Raw genomic sequence first — 17,839 nt, forward strand, 5'->3', positions numbered from 1 at the left:
AAAGAGCTGATATCATTGGAGGACGAAGTCAAGTGATAGCCTCCCAGTATATCTGCTGAGACAAGTGGCTGGCACACCTATAAGCGCTATGAGAGCATGTGGGTGTGATGCACGGACATGTCAGAGTGCACTGTGCAGGTAGCCTTCAGCCTCACCGTAAGACCAGACGAGATACATTTTCCCTGCACCCATGGTTACCCCATTATATATGCTGTCGCCAGTGTCTTGTAAGGCACTGCCAATGCTGCAAGGTGATATTTTTGGGTGGACGTCATGTTCACGCGCCAGAGCTCCAGCATAGTGGATCAAGTTCGACAACGGAGCACCTAGTGTGGTGCACACATAGTGCGAGTTCTGAATTCTCTTTCGCTGCCAGAGTGAGCTGCACGTAATTGGGACAGCATATATATATATATATATATATATATATCCATATATACCGTATTTACTCGAATCTCAGCCAGCCCCGAATGTAAGCCGACCCCAATTCTAAGCCAACCCCGAATGTTAGAAGCCAGAAAAAAATGGAAAAAACTTACCTTGCATGTAAGTGGAACAAAAAGGTGAGGACAGCGTTCACTATATGAAAACAGTATTTATTTAATATGAACACACCGAGCTCACTCTACGTCATCATCGCTGCTAGCCTCGTACGCTTGCAGAAGCGTGCCCACGCTTGAGCAGACACTGCAGCATGGCTTGTACGCATCAAAACCCGGCCCAATCTATGTGAACAGCTCCCCTCTAATATTGCGCACTTCCTTATCACTATCATCTCCTCGTTGCGGCACATGCAAAAGGCGTATCCTGTTGCGCCCTCCAACGACGGACGTTTTTCTCATCGATGCTGAAGTCCCACCTGGCTTGAGCGTTTGACGATGCCTCTGCGGCTAGCACAACTTTTCGTTTGTGGCATCGCCAGTTAGGTGGCATTACAATAATGCCACACCAAACGCTGGTAAGCCACCATACCGATACGACACAGGTTAAAACGGCGACATCGCTAGTGTACTTTGGTTGGCTACTGGCGCAGCTAGTAGCAGCTGCGATACTGGCTTTTCTAGATGGCGCTAGCTATGCACCATATTTATCATTTTCAATTATAAACTCGTGTGTTCTTTTTAAATCTTCGAATCTAAGCCGACCCTAGAGTTTGGTATACGATTATTTGAAAAAAATTATCGGCCTAGATTCAAATAAACACGGCACATATCTGGGACACGATGCTGACTCTGCAAATATGGCTGGAATGTTGGCACAATTCATAATGAAAAATACAAACAGTGAAAAAAAAAACAGGACAAGTAAGAGGACATGCATGCAGCGGTGTGTCTATGTCAACTCACTTTGGTGCGAGTTTTTTCACGATGGGCACTCACGAACTCGCTCACCCTTGAATCATGAGCTCATACAATGCTCTCACAATAAAATCGCTCAGCAACAGCATCCCGCTATGAAGATGAACGGCCCCCATTCCCTCTACAAGCGAGGTGCCCTCACTAACCTCTCTCGTCGGACAGGTTTCCATCGGAAGTGGCAAGGGACTCGACACTCTGCGCGTCGTCTGCTGTAACCCTGGTGGGCACGGCAGTGGCAGCTCCCTCATCATCTGCAGCGTCGCCCGTGGCAGACGACGCGTCACCGTTGACTTGCAGGGCCACATTTGGGAACTCTGCTGCCACGGGAGACGAGAGACACGTTGCTGGTGCGCTGAAGCAGCTGTGGTTGCCCAGGAACCTGCATTTTGATCGACACACTGGTTTCCAAATTCCCGAAATACAGCTGGGTTCAGCTGATAAAACATTCAGCAACAGTCGTTTCAAGGTCCAAGCATTGAATGAGAGAACAAGAATATCACTGGACAGGGCTAGTAGCTAGGAAACACCTCTAACCTGCTGTCTAATGTGTAATCCTCGTCATCTTCATCGTCGAAGGAGACCACGTTGGAACGAGGCTTGCGGCGCTTCTTCTTCCGCTTGCCCTCAACTGCGAGATCAAACACGGTTGCTATATTCAGTCCATTCATTAACCCCAGTGGCCAAGGCAGGCAGTTGCATTGGCAATTACAGCTGAAAAGGCCCACTACAACATGGCATTAAAAGTGCAGTGCCACAGCATTAAGGAAATTTACTTATGCCTACAATGGAGTTAAACCTTAGTTTAAATATTCCATATCTTCATTTCAAAATAATAAATTCTAGGCCCTTACATGCTAAAACATTAATCTGATAATGAGGCATGCCGCAGTGGGGGACTCCAGAATAATTTAGCCACTGATGGTTCTTTAACGTGCACCTAAATATAAGTACAGTCGAATCTTATTAATTTGAACATGCTTAATTCGAACTTCATGTTTATTCGAACTGATGCTGTGATCCTGTCAAAGTTATGTGTATTAGAATAAGCAAGAATGCCCGGTAATTAAAACGCACAAGCATTAGCGACGGTTAATTCGAACATACTGCGCTCCGACAATGCTTTCAGCAGTGCGCTGATGACACGGCGGCACCTTCGACCAGCATTGCTCTGACACCGCCATAGATGGAAAGCTTATGACAGACCCCTCAACGTCGAGCATGCGGTACCGTATAACGTCGAAGTGCCATAACACCGTCGCCGTGCGACCTGCGCTGTATGTGCGAGTGAAAGCGTGCGAGGGGAGCAGACATCGAGACTCAATCTTGCCCACGTGAAAGAGACGAAGCCGGGAGGAAGTGCGCCATCTTCCATTGCACGCGAGGCATCAGGGGGGGGAGGCGGCATTTTACATTGACTGCAGCTACACATATGGCGGCTGCGCACGATCGTGCAGCCGTATCTTGAGATTGATCTGTGTTGGGGGCAGAGTCTAAGTGCGTCAGCGGCCTGTAGCTATGTGCGTGCTGTGTGTTTACGGTGCACACTTTGCGTCAAAGCGATAGACAGCACGAATGTCACTTCTCTCACTGCTGATGCCGTGTTTCCTCATGACAGCATTTTGATAGCGACTTTCCGCAGTCTTCGAGTCAGATGTGTTCATGTTTGCTCATGCGCACATGACACCATGATTATTAATTTAGTTAGTACGCCTATGTTTACAAGTTTATACGGCAGATAAGCCTACTATCCAAACCTACTATCCTTGCTTCATAGAGATGTCCACTGATTTGCTATCGCAACCGATGCTTCGCCTTTCGGGTGAAATTGCGTCTTTTTTTTTAAATGACAAGTCAAAACCGAGACGTCCCAATGGAAAGGTTGTTGGAGACAGCCCGCCACATCTGACTCTACAACAAGACAGATCCTGAATACAAAGACGCGAAGGCGACACCCAGTACCTCATTCTCCTCGTCTTTTGCATGCGGTGATACCAAAACTGAAGGCAGCACAATAACACGATTAAGATCAGTGGCAACGACTTCGTCATCTTCATAAGACATGACGTGTTAACAATGCAGGATGAAGAATGTAAATGCAGCGCTGATCTGTCAGCAGACGAAGGAATTAGCATGCGAGCATGCAGCAGGAAGCAACTCTGCCACTTTGGTGCCAGTCTTAGGTGCCAGAGGTAATTAGCACCATCCATAAGCTGGCAGAAAGCAAATCCGCTTGCTTCCTGCCCCTCCTCGCAACTGTGCTCCCCTCGCCCTACCTCTCAACTCCCTCACCTTCAATAGCCAATGCATGCCCGTGCTTCGGTGCTAGCGCCACCGGCCCAGTGCCAGCTTAGCCCGCTTCGTGAAGTTTCTTTCTCTGCTGTTATTGGGAAGCGAGCGTTGGCCGGCATAGGCAGTTTCGTGGTGCCTGCTCGCTGTGTGCGTGCGCACTGCGATATTTCACGACTAGCACCGTTCGTGCATTGTGCTATGGTGCACGAGTACTTCAAGAATAGGTCCTCCTTTTAATTCAAACAAATTTTCAGGCCCCTTCGAGTTTGAATTATCGAGATTCAACTGTACAAGAGCATTTTTTAATTTCGCTCCCACCAAAATGCGGCCATAGCAGCTGTGATCGAACCCGTGATGTCGACATCACACTTTCAGCTGAAAACTTCACTGAACTGAGAATTTGCTAAAGCGAGGTCTTGATAATAAACCATTCCGAAAACTCCACAGCCGGTGTGGGCACTTTATGCGAAGCTATAATAAATGTGTTAAACAGTGACTATGACAGTGCTATGGGAGATTTCACCACACATGGCCCTCATGTTCAAGATCATCCGAGAGTCTTAACTATTCTGTCTCATCTACTGCATGCAGGGCAACTAAGGCCAGGGCTCATTTCTCCTCAACCAATCAGTGAGGAGAACCCACTGCATGTTCCAAGACTGGAAGGAGTTTTTATGCACTGCACACTGATACCATATCTACTTGAATCTGGGCCGCCCTCGATTCTAGACCAACCCAACAATTTGTAAAGCTGAAAAATAAAAAAAGAGGAAAAGTTCCTTAAATGTAAACCAAACAAAAAAAGAAAAATCATATTACTGTGAAAAGAATGTGCATTTAATTACAGTCTATCAACATCTCGAAGGAGGCAGGCATTTGAATTTGTTCCAAGTGATGCCTAGAACATTTGCAGCGTCGATCGCCTCTACCTGTATAACCTCCACTGCTATAGACATTTTCGCTTGTCTTTTTTTTTTTTTTTTGTCCTGGTAAAATTGACAATATCTGTTTTTCCACCTCATGGTGTCAACCTTTCCACAGCCTGGTAAAAGCCATCCACTTTGCAGTACAGTCGAAAAGTTTGTTCCGTTTCTTTCGTGTTCTGGCTAAGAGGCGTCATGGCTGCCAGTTGAAGCTAAACCACATCCTAGAATTTAAGCCAATGCTCGACTTTCGTACACTACTGTTCTAAATACTTATGCATAGGCCTACATAGGAGTAAATACGGTACTACCATTACAGATTTATTCAGGTTGTCTGTTGCGAGCCAGCCACACGAAGTTGGTGAGACAGCACACAGGTAAGTGTTTGGAAACAGCAGCCAAGAAAGAAGGCTACTGCAGAATTGCCAGAAGAGGGAATAGCCAGTGAAGAGCGTCTGTAGCTACATACAAAACCCTGCCAAGTAAAGCAGATCTTGCAGGTCATACGATTGAATATGAAGGGTCTGCTTTCACAAGCTCGTAAATTTAGACAGAATAACAGTGGGCTATTACTGACTACGGATGATGTGCGCTCGTGCAACTCGAAAAGATTCACCCTCTTCCCTTCACCTATATTTGCCTTGTGCAAATGTAAAAGAAAGAAAGCTAAATCTCTCATCTCTCAGTTCCTCTAATTACACGGACCAGTCCTTCAATGACAGAAGTGCCATACCCAAGCCTTTGGCAATGACTGGACGCGTATCCGCGAGCCCTGCCTGTGTGGGAACCCGCACGACGACACTTGACTCTGGAGGATTCAGGTCCGGATTGTCAATGTTGATTGCAAACAGGATGGATCCCAGCCCTGCAAATATGGTCAAAAGCATAGAAGACAAATAAAAATTTGGTTTTCTTTTGTTTTTTCCCAACAACGACCCTATTCGTGCTTTTCCATTGCGTTATGTCATTAGGAAGCTGAGCTTTCTTTCATAAACCAGCCATGGCTTCATGGCAACAACACCACTGCAATTATTTACCCGACTTTCACTTATGTCAGCTCAGCCTATGATTTGAGCAAAACACATAAAAGGAAGTTGTCAACTTTTCTTCAATTTGGTCTCCTTCATCTCTTGGTAGAGAAATGGCATCACTCATCATGAAGCACAACGAAGGGTCCTGAAACCCATGCTGGCTTTGTTGTCTAAAGCATCCTTCCACCGAGCAATGCTAGCTTGGAGATAACAGAGGTTATGTGCACTCACAGCGTTACAAGCATTAAACGCCATGTTTGTGAAAGTGGTGATAGGTGTGGCGAAGAGACACACGCGAGTGCTAAATCTGAACAGCCGTTCCGACTTTACCAGGCCTCTTCTCCCGCTTAGATCTTCGTGTCGCAATATTGGCCCTGTATCCTCTGACAGCGGTAGTGACATTGATTGCACATACAAACGTACAACCCAAAAAATGGGTATTGGACCCTTATGACGTGCCTGATGTAAAAAAGTGGTTGCAAAATTCCTTAAAAACACATACACACACGCACAACCACAGTTTCACAATATACTCATGGACATGTTTCTGTGGAAATGAAGGGAAAAGCTACGGAGACAAAGCGGGCACAAGAGCGTTCCTGAAAATAATTACAGTCGCCGACCGATTTTCCGGACTCCAAAAATGCGGACATGCTCGATTATTCGGTTAGCTTCGCGGCACCACCATTCTCCCCATAGACCATAATGTATAACAACTGCCGAAAGTTCGGACACCTTGCAACCTCTCGTCCGATTTTTCGAACACTCCTTGAGCCAACTCGATCGATGGCACTTGCCCCCACCGACTCTGTCCGGTGCATGGTTCGACTTGCTGAACACCATTTTTGTTTTGAACTGAGCCTCCTTGCTGCCCCACGAGGTGGCGCTACTGAAAATCCCCGCCCATCATCATCGTTTCTGCCTGGTTCGGTAGAGTGGCTATGAGTGACTACAGCAGTTCCGGTCTCAGCTTAGTAAGCCATGTTACCATAGCCATGTCAAGGCAATCCAGCAGCTGATTTGTTTCTTTCTTTGTGCACGACGCTGCGAGTAGGCCACATTTTTAGTTTATGCGAATGGTGCCGGCGTGACAACGCAGTGGTGTTTGCTTTGTGTGCTGTGTCGAGGTCGCGGTGATCGAACGTGTTAGTATACGGAAACATTGCGTCAAGTGTCCAATGGCGCCGATAGTGCCCGCACAGACTGCGCTGGGAAATGCTGGCAAGCGTGGTACTAAATATACCACAATGTCAATGGCGAAAAACATCGCCATTGTGCAGCAAGTCCTGAGCGGCCGGTCTCAAAGCGGAGTTGCTCGAGAATTTAACATTTCGAAGCAGACGGTCTCGGATTCCATGAGAAACAAGACGAAGATTCTTGGCGAAGCAACGAAGTCTTCCTCCAGCTTGGAAAGGAAAAATTTTAGAGACGGCAGCCACCCGAAGCTCGAAGAAGCCCTCCATGTGTGGTTGTGTGCTACAGTTGCCAAGCAGATTCCTGTGTCTGGAGACCTTCTGAAGCAGAAAGCAGAGACGCTCACTCTCCGGATGAACATCGAGGGCTTTATGTTCAGTGACGGATGGCTCCGTAACTTCAAAACAAGGTACGATCTCGCTTTCAAGAGGATGTGCGGCGAAAGTGGTGCCGTCGACCGGACCCTTGTTGCGAATTATCGCTCGGAGACTCTGGAGTCGCCGTTGTCCCAGTTTTCGTCATACGACGTTTTTAACTGTGACGAAACCGCTCTATTCTATAAGATGATGCCTGATAAGACCCTTTCTGTGTCTGGTGATCCCTGCCACGGCGGGAAGCATAGTAAAGAGCGCGTCACCATAATGGTAGGCAGCAACATGTCGGGGACAGAGAAGCTTCCGCTTCTTGTGATTGGGAAATCCAAAAGCCCGAGGTGCTTCAAGGGAGCGAAGTCGCAGCCCGTGTGGTATGAGGCCAACAAAAAAGCACGGATCATGCAGCAGCTCTTCAGCGACTACGTCCGCAAACTTGACAGGAAGTTCAAGTCGCAAAACCGGAAGGTACTGCTTTTTGTGGATAACTGCGGTGCACACGTTCAAATCGACGATCTCGAGTGCACCCGCTTGGAATTCCTGCCACCCAACACCACGAGTGTCCTCCAGCCCATGGACCAGGGTATTATAAAAAATTTGAAGGTCCTCTACAGAGCACGCCTCTTGAACCGCATGGTCGTCTGCATCGACCCCACCAAGCAGTACGCTGTTAGCCTTGTGTCGGCTATAAACATGCTTGCGGATGCCTAGAAGGCGGTGGCCCCTGCCACTCTACAGAACTGCTTTGTTATAACCGATGAAGTGAGTGCCATGGCGGCCCCAGATCTGTCGCCTTCAGATGTGCTCCCTACTGAAGCCGAAAATATTCTTTAAGACTTGCACAGTGGTGGCATTGCGATTCCGGACACTGCCTCATTTGATAGTTTTACAGATGCTGACAGTGCTGTAATGACGTGCGCAGAACTTGACGATGACTAAATAATTCGTCATGTTTGTGCTACCCCGCCGGATGATGACTCTGAGTCAGAGGATGACACACCATGTCCGCCGCTGCCGTCGTACACGGAGCTTGTACAAGCAGTGACTGTGCTTTCAGCCGCCTACAGTGACCGCACGACCCTCTCCGAGATTGAGGCTGATCTGATTGTGCAAAAACGGAACAGCGTGCAACGGCGCATTCACGATTTCTTTGCGCCTGCTGCCGCGCCTGAGTAAGGGCGTGGAAATAAAGGATTTTTTTTCTTAATGTTTTTTCGGACACCTGTTTATTCAGACATTTCCGCGGTCCCCGTGAGGTCCGAATAAACGGTCGGCGACTGTAGTCTCATTTGTGCCGGCTTATGCTGAGGAACGGCAAACATAAATGTCTCATTTACTGCATTTCTTAATTTAAAAAAAAAATTATAATAATAAACACGCCCTAGTCCCGATTTCATTTTTTTCGCTTTTCTCTTCCACATTTTGGCAAATGCAAAACTGGTGCATGCGGAAGCAACACTGATTCACTATCTGTTCCAAGAAAACTGACAATGTTGTCAAGCACTGTCAGACAACTGTGCAGTACCTAATGCATATGCACAAGCTAAGTCACTACACCTTGCGCTTCCCTACCCCAGAAAGTATGTCGCAAGCATAGCTCTCCTGCTCTATGGCCGAACAAGAAATGCTCACAGAGTCCAGTGCAGCAAGTGAATGCGCCGACTCACCTGCTGACATGGTGGGAAGCATGCTGCTTTTCTCCTGGTCCATCAGGAAGGCTGTGTCCTCATAGAACTGGCTGTGGGCAATAAATATAACATGACAAACCTCCCTGTAAACTCGCATTGTGTACAATTTATTTCTCTGCATTGCTCCTGCTTTTTATATGCTATACATGTTTACTGTTCCTAATTACTTGCCATATTATTCTCTTTTACTCTGTTACCCATAATGCATCAATTCTGGTGTCAATCACTCATAAAAGGTTGCCCTCACACTTCCGCTCAGGACCTCCTCTTGTACTAATGAATGAATGAATGAATGAATGAAACCTCAAATAGCCTCATTGCATTGCTTGCTCAACAGAAGCTTATTCCAAGTCCACTGGTGCCTTTATGCTAAATTTATGTGCCAGCAGTTTAGCCTGAAGAGCCATTTAACAGGTGTGCAAGGCATTGAAGAACCTGACAACTTCTGCAGGTGAAACAATATTTGAGACAAAATTATACATATACTATTTGCACAAAACTGTGCAATAACACTTAGTCTCAAAGCTACAACGGTTTCATCTGAGCCAGTTGGTTTACGACTTACGACTACTGTGGCATATAGCCTAAATATACGAAAAGAATATGGAGGAGGCAACATCACACAAGGTTGACTAACAAATGGAATCTGTAACTGTTGCACGTGTTAGCGCCTTTAAAGTCCTGTTCATAAATTTATGCTGTACACCGCAGCAGCGTCACTGCTGTTTTGAGAAATTGTACAGCAAAACCGCCTCGGTAAATTCACTGAATGTAGCTTCAACAACAGCTTCAAGCTCACATCAGGCGGTGCATTTTACATGGCTGTTCGTTTCCCTCTAAATGACAAAGTGAAGCAGCTCTAGAGGTATACAATGCAAGTGTCAACTTCTGCAGTGATCTGCAGCCGAGTTCGCAAACACCTCGTGCACCCAGTACAAGCGGTTTTGTTAGTTATGCGACACTCAATACTGCCGATGACAAGAGCAGCCTTCCAGCAGCCCCGATGCCACCACACGGCGAGATGCAAGCCCCCCCCCCCCCCCACCTTATGTGAGCGGGGTCGGCGACGAGCATGTGCATGTATCGCTCGAGGGCGTGCTCGTTGAGTGCCGACCGCAGCCATGCCCGCCCGCGGCCCTCGTCGGTGTTCACGTGCCTCAGCACCAGGTACCGCTCCAACTCGTGCTTGGTCAGGTGGGTCCGTGCGTAGTGCCAGAACACTGCAACAGGACAGGGACCAACGTCGAACGCTTTGATTCTCGCTGTTCCAAGTGCTTTCGTCTGCGCTACGACTCTCAAAGGCTTCTAAAAGAGATTAGCGACAGCGCCACCTATGTGCCGGCGAACTCGTTCACGAATCGACTCACAGACTCGAAGCCACCCACAGATCTGAATCTGGACGAGTCAAAGTGAGTCTGTGAAAGTGCGAGTCAGAACCGAGGTGAGTCGGCGCATGTCAAAGTGGGCGCGAGTCCCAGTGAACTGGAGTTTGCACAAGTCTGAGCAAGTTTAGGTAAGTCTGTCACATGCGATTCAAGTCGTTACTGACTCTACTGGACCTTGTGTGAGGCTGGTTCCAGGTGACCTCAAGAGGGTATGCCTCTGTGCATCCAAGAGCAGGCTGGAGCTCGCGATTCTGTTAACTCCGAACAAGTTCGTGATTTTTCTTGAATCCGAGTGGGCCTGCCCGAGTCTGGTTTCGGCGAGTTTGCATCCGTGCGAGCATGGAGAGGGCTACTTTCGGGCAAGCATGAGTCCAAGCGAGCCAGAATGGGTCTGCTCTTGGCGAGCTTTAATCATATGAGCTTGGCTGAGTCTGCCCTAAGTAGTTTGCAAGTGACTCTGAGTGAGTTGTGTTCATGTTGCTGACCTATAGCGCTAGCGTCTTGGTGGTTTTCTTTCTATCCTGGAAAAGCTTTTGTGGCTATACAGATTAACTGTAATGCATGGCAAAGAAATGAAAATGATAAGCGTTATTGTATAAAATGGAATATGCGAAGAGATATTGGGCTTGTGTGAAAGGTGTAGTCTACGCCATGGCATTAACTTTTGGAGAAAACTATGTCGATAATAAATGTCTTCCGTCTAATGACAGACTCAGAAAGCACGATTATAGTATATTTACGACACAGGTTCTGTGCACCTTGGCATTCTGTAAGAAACTGTGGCTGCAAGGCCTCGTTTGAAGAGTTTTCTTGCTTCACAAAATTGCAGTAAAAACACGAGACGAATTATAACGAGGCTGCAGAAATGGCCCACTCAGGTGACTTCCAAGCATAAACAGGCCATCAGCACACCTCACAGATAAGGAGCTTTTGTATCTAGGTGAGAGCAGTGGGGATCAGTCTGACAGCTGCCCGTGTAATGTAAGGATTATCAAGCAAGTGTGTAATTGCATGTAATCTTCTTGCACGTGTTCCCATAGTAATTGGCCTTACGAGTAAGGATAGATGGAGGAAAGTGTTGCGCGTCTTTCGTGCAGACATGTTTAATGCCGAACGAGTTTCAACCTGCCCAAAACCACGAATCTGCTTCACTCACTGTTCACTTCAGAACTGCAGAAAGCAAGAAATGCACTGTACTTTAAAACACGTAACACGTGCCAAAAATTTAATGAAAGCCGAAACACTAACTTGCACACAGGTTATGCCTTCAGTCATAGCTTTCTGACAATGACTGAATGACTTCAGTCATAAGCTTCCTTCCATGAACCTGTACCACATTTCAAGGGTGAGCAGCAGAGAAGGTAGTGGTGGCTAAGAAACTGCCATCGCATTTCCTTAGAAGTGACTATCTGTGAAGTGCCTGTAAACACTAGAAGACTGTTTTCTAGAGTCCGTATGTCAGACTATGAGAAATGTAATATTTTTGCACCCTCAATCTTTTAATTATTTTTTATTGCAACTGACTTCCCCTCACATTTGGCTGCAAACTACTAAATAGCTGAAATGTTTCACTAAACCAATCACCATCTTTCCCACATTTACCGAGTCGATGCTGCAGAGAAGCCAACAAAGTATTGTACTTCTTGTTTCCAACATTTGCAATCCATTATCAATCAATCAATCAACAGACAGGACTTGGAGAACTACTTTGCACCAGCAATCCATAATTGGCTCTGCTCACAGGGCATAAAAGCTTGAATGCAAGACCTCTGATAAAAGCAGGAAATTTAAGTTTCTGCACTGTAGGTCAAAACCAAACTAGAACAAGTAACAAAAATATGAGCTAACGTTCTTTGGTTCATAACTACACAAAGCAATTGTATTCTGTTATCAAGCAAAATTTTATTTCATTTCATCGGTTCTTCTTCAGATTCAGAATAATCACTATTGGCTAATCATTCATCAGCTCAAGAGGTAAGGCACTCCTGTTCAGCTTGGTGCAAAACGGGCCCAGTCTTATTTGAATAAGAAAAGAATGAAACAGCCAATAAAATGCTACATCGCACAAGTCAAGATAAACGAGTCTCAATGTACATACATTGAAAAGTTGTGCAACGAAAGGTTACTTCATAAGGGGCAATCCTGCCGTGCTATTCTATTTATTACAAGTTCTGTGGCAACTTGACCTGATTAACGCAGTACAGGTACGGTAAAAAGACTGAATATGTTCTTGGAATTACAGTCAAACCCGGCTATATCAAACTCGCAGAAAAACGCCTATCAGTTCGATATAGAGCATAATTCGATATAAGCCTGCTAAATAATTGGATGTCATAAAAGCACATACCATTTATAAGATCACTTTATTGGCGAAACTAGCTTAGTTTCGCATAAGTTAGTCCTGCATTTTCTTCTGCTTGGCCAATTTCGCTGCCTGCGACGCACACACTTCCCCACGTTGTCTAAGGAGTCCGAGCAGCTGAGGCCGCAACCTTCCGCATTCGCGCAGAAGCACCAGACTAATGCGAGTGCACCAATCACTTCGGGGGATGTGGGCAAAGGACCGTAGTTGCTTTCCTCAACGTGCCTACTTTCATTAGTGCTCGGTACGATGTCGGCGATGTAGTCTTCGTTTCGGGATCTACCGTCGTCGCGACACCATCATCTGCACTCACAAACTCGTCCACCGTTGATTCGAATGTCCCTGAAATTTTGACAGCTCGCTCCAAACTTCGCCAACACCGGCAACGGCTTCGTCGTATTCATCAGAATTTACAGTCATCACCGAGCACGCGGAAACCGGCACGTATGAAGAACGCCTCCTACACGGCCGTGCGTACGCGTCGGGCGCCATGGGCACCGGGTTGCGAGTCTGGTCACTTTAGCCCTAATCGTGCCGAGAGTGCTCCTCGGAATCTTGCACGCTGCGGGGACATCGCGTTCGACACGATTTATGATTTCGATCTTCACTACGAAAGGCAAATTCTGCCGCTGCATCACGGCAACACTGCGGGAGAAGGCCCACAAGGCGCAAACACGATAAACCAGAGAAGCAGCCACACAACTTGCACTTTCGCCATCTTACACGAAGAGCGCACAAGAGCCTCTGATTGGCTGTCTGAGCAAGCGCTGTAGCCGGCCCCGATCATTTCTTGCTGGGGAGTGTCGACAGATAGTGATTTAAAGAAAGGAAGGACGCTTGATTCTGCAACCCATGAGGGAGCACGGCGAAGCGTCGTCAGGGGAGAGGGAGTGGGAAGTGAAAGATGATTGAGAAAGAGGGAGGATAATAGACTTCACTATGCGCGACAGGGGGAGTGTCGACGGCTCGCCCGAACAGCCCGAGGCAGCGCGGTCACGGTAGGGAGAGCGGTTGGATGGAGCCGCGCCGCCGGGTTTCCCCGCTACCGTGAGGGAAAGCCAACTTCTGGGGGCACTTTTCCGCCGCTTGACGTTCTATATATCGGGAGTCACTGCAATATTTGTTCGATGTAAGCGTAATTTTTGCTATATATACTCATTGTAACTATACCGTGACCAGAAATTGTTCGATATATAGAATAATCCGATGTAAACGGGTTCAATATAGTCGGGTTCGACTGTATTCAGTACTATCTAAGCACAAGACATACACACATAAAGAAAGAAAAAAGGTCGGTGAAGTTCTATCAGTATGCAAGCACTGATACATCTATCACTGATAGATTCCTTGCAATGCGTCACACCATCATACATCATGTGAGTGTGTTGCCGCTTCAGCAAAAAAAAAATATGTGACATTCATTGAAGGTGCGTAAAAAGAGGCAACAAAAGCGTGCGCCTCTCAGGACCCTCGCAAGCCGCTTCAACTCGACAACACATCTCCATTGTTTCAGACCCTGCTTATCAGTAAGCCGATGTCACGAGTGTGGTTTTCTGAAGCTGCTTTATCAGCATGCTCGTGTCATGAGCCCACTTTCACATTGCAATCATTAACGTGACGCGAAGATAGCGGCTCTGTGTCACACGCCATTTGAGCCCTCGGCTTTCAAGGGTGTGAGCACTAAAGTAAGCCTCCTTCTTCTAATCACAAACACCCGATTGGCATGGGTCAGTGTACCCACCCTTGACGATAGTACCTCGATTGTAAAGAAGGCTTGAAAGTGGCTTCGAGACGCAACATGCAAAAGCACAGTTCGCAGTTCTGTGAAGCACTCCGGCCTTTACAAAACTGTGGAATTAGCAGCAGGTAATCATAACAAAATTGACTAGCTGTCATTCCTGTCCTGCATTTGCAGAGGAATATCTTCAAACTGAAATTCTACTGACTCCCTATTGAGTTAAATCGCAGTGTTTACCAGCCAGTGTTAGTAACCTTCTTTGGGCAAGGTCATCATGTAGCGGCCCAAAACACTCCGTGTTTAGAGAAAAAGCGACAATGATGATTTGCTCAGAATTTTATCTTTTTGACATATTGAATATTACTAGATGTCTTTCTAATTTTTTAAGCTATAGTTTTAAATTATGGCCTGCAGTAACGAGTCAGTGGTCAAAATGTTGAAAGGCAAAAACAATCCTTTATATTCTAAAGGAGTATGAGACCTTAATATTGTGCTTTGCCTAGAAAAGCAGTTTTGATGTACCCATATTGTTTGCTAATAAGGCCTTATGTATGCCTGTAAAAGAAGTAGTAAAAGGTGGCGCAAATGTCGCCCTTGGAATAAAGTGAGGCCGAGACATTCAACATATCCAAAGCCTCTTGAGGAAATTTACTGGGGCAATTCACTGGCTGTATACATTGCAAAAAAAAACAATAAAAACAAATTTCCTAGGACTCCGAAAAAAGCATATTTGTCATCATGATTGACTAAAGGTTCACTAAATTTAGCGACTTTCTCACTAAGTTACTAACATTTCTTGAAGGTGATAAAATGATCTTAGGAGAAATGGCAGTGCTTGAGACAACACCTGGAAAGAACAATGCCATAGTTTCCTCTAGCTATTAATTCAGACAAATATGGCATGTTAAAATAAATTTACCGCTGAGATGGATATAGATCCTGGAAATTCACCGGCATAGGCTGAGCAACATTGGCCTAACTAAATGGAGGGCAATGGGAAATGATTTCCTGCTGTACTGGTCATAATGAGGCAGGTGATGAGAGGGTGTAAATGGACTACAACTTTAGCAAAGCACGGAGGTATTAGTCTGGTTTTATGACACTAAAATAGCTAGACTTGGCAGTTCAAGAGGGACTGCAGAGGCCACAAAAGCTTGGTGCATGCAAGTGCGTTCACTCTGACTGAATCCTGTGATGTCAAATTTTCCGATTTTCCGAAGTTGTGGGACCTCGGCTTAGTTTCCCGCGAATCCAATGCACTCCTCTGGCTATTGGATAAGAGATGCAGGCTTCCGAGGTGTTGAAAGAAGCGTACCGCACACTTTGCACACTTGCTTAAGGCTACAAAACAACATTACCACTCAGACACACTCACCCGACGATGCAGGGGCACAGCCCTCTAGAGCAAGAGAACCTAACAAGTGAATCAGCACAAAGTCTGTATGCTGCAGGGGTCCCCTAATGTCAACGTTCCTACAGCTTAGTTGCAGGAAGAGTACAGGCATGCGCTGCCTATGACCGGCAGCTGTCCCAATCTCTTCGGACACCGTGTTAAACTGCATATGCTGTCATTCTTCATCCTGTTTTCTGAGTATGTGTCATTTCTTTCCTCTTTGCTAGTTCAATGCACTGTGCCTTCCTTTTTCCATAGTTCACTTTACGAGCCACATCCTCTCCTGCGGGCTGCTATGTTTTAGGTGAAATGAATACGCTGCTAAACCAAGGAGCGGCCCCTGTTGCAGTCTGGCTTAAATAAAGAAAGAAAGCATGCTACAAAAGAAAGGCATGTGAGGGAATGAGTCATTCTCTGCGGAAACAATGCAGAAGAGAGGTCCATGTTGGTGCAGTTTCAATTGTCTGGCTGCAGGGAGGCTCCATGACATGGTACACAATACAGCTGGGTCTTGATATAACGAACACGGAAGTAACAAATCATCAGCTATAACAATGTAAATCGATAATGTCTCTTCTTGATATCAGCATGTAATGAATAAATGCTTACAGCAAACGTAGAATATAATGAAAATGTTTTCATGCAACATGCAACTTAGTTATAACAAGGCTGTACCGTGTCAGCACACATTCAAATGTATACGAGGTGAAAATACAATGCTAAGTTGCAATTCCAGCTTCGCTTGCCATTGTGACACTGGCTTAATTAAGGTACAAAAATGTACACCTGGAACTGCACCCTGCTCAGGAACCCACTATGTAGTGATTACACATCGCACTGCCATGCAATTACTGATAAGCAGTGCTCTAATTAGTTTCTTCCTGTTTGTGTTTCAGTTTATGCTGGTGGTACATGGTACTATCATTGCACTTTTATGGGTGCACAAGCGTCGCACCACTAGTGGAATGCGTCCGTGATGGCCAGGAATGTAATCTGTAATCTTGTGCTGTGCATCAGTATGCCACTGTCACTGAGGTGGGCACAGAGGCAAGCTTGAATGTTGAATGTCCATTGAGGCCAATACAATTGAAACGGTCCAAATGCAATTGACACGTACAATGTGGAATCCAAAAGTAATGCACTATTTTTTTTTTCGGAGTGTTAAGCCAAAGCTATTCTAGGTGGACACTCCCAGACCGTGGCTGTTGCTATGGTGCTGAATAAGCGCGTGCCTCATGTCATGTAGCATGTGCACGCAAGAGCATGTCGTATGCAGAGCCAGTTTCCATTACACTCTGCACAAAGGGACGAAACGGGAAAATAGTCAACCTTACTCCCGTCCTTTCCATCACATTTCACTTAGCGTACATCTGGCCTCACCATTCTTCCTTCGACAATTGTCACCTTCGTCCTCCTGAGATCACTGCGACATCTCACAGTGCAAGTTCGAATGAACGTAAACATTCCATCACATTAACCCTTTGAAGGTCGAATTATTTTGAAAAAAAACTTTCCCAGGTGGTCAAATTACTTTATTGCGGATCTTGAATGTAAAAAATGTATAAAGTCAGGAATAAATAGTAAAAAAAAATTAGGGACAGTATTTTGGTGTTGGCATCACTCAGAACTGCAAAATGTTCAATAGTATTTCAGAGTGTGGTACTCCTTGAAACACGGGTCCACGCACAGCGCCTTATTGCAGTTTGCACACCTAAAATGCGCGTCTGTTCTCCTCTTGGAGCGACGAGTTGTGTTCGCGCACACATGACATCTTCCCTGCATGCGGCTGCCTTTGGCCGAGGTCTGAGGCACCCTCTCGCGTAAGCGCGTTGGTGCAGGGAGCGAGAATACCTCATGAGCGGTGGTGATAAATAAGCTAAGAGCAGTCCAATCAAGATAGAAATCAACTTCCACCGCCCTGCAAGAGAGTGCCGACAAAGAGAAAAATGACATTTCGCGCGCCTCTGTTGCGATCACGTGGCGAAACCGAAACCGCAAAAGGGGTGTTGCCACAGTCTGCGTGACGCGCTGAAGCTAGAAATCAGTTCTCTTTATCTCCCCAAGAAGGTAGCACAAATTTCAAACGCTTCTTGTAAGTCTTAAGAGA

General features: G+C 46.2%; 1 protein-coding gene across 2 annotated transcripts in view; it reads right to left on the bottom strand.

Moving 5' to 3' along the window:
* Positions 1-17,839, bottom strand: part of LOC126529385 (sorting nexin-29-like) — a 59,889-nt gene that overhangs the window by 34,960 nt on the left and 7,090 nt on the right. Inside the window, exons 6-10 of one of the 2 annotated variants that reach the window (XM_050176980.3) lie at positions 9,900-10,074; positions 8,834-8,904; positions 5,304-5,435; positions 1,893-1,986; positions 1,505-1,737 (exon numbers count right to left, since the gene is read on the bottom strand). In XM_050176980.3, coding sequence (XP_050032937.1) covers positions 1,505-1,737; positions 1,893-1,986; positions 5,304-5,435; positions 8,834-8,904; positions 9,900-10,074 — 705 coding nt within the window. The remainder of the gene's footprint in view (positions 1-1,504; positions 1,738-1,892; positions 1,987-5,303; positions 5,436-8,833; positions 8,905-9,899; positions 10,075-17,839) is intronic. The other variant, XM_055069813.2, reaches the window with a different exon arrangement.

The sequence above is a fragment of the Dermacentor andersoni genome, chromosome 8, assembly GCF_023375885.2.
Source record: "Dermacentor andersoni chromosome 8, qqDerAnde1_hic_scaffold, whole genome shotgun sequence".
NCBI lineage: Eukaryota > Metazoa > Arthropoda > Arachnida > Ixodida > Ixodidae > Dermacentor > Dermacentor andersoni.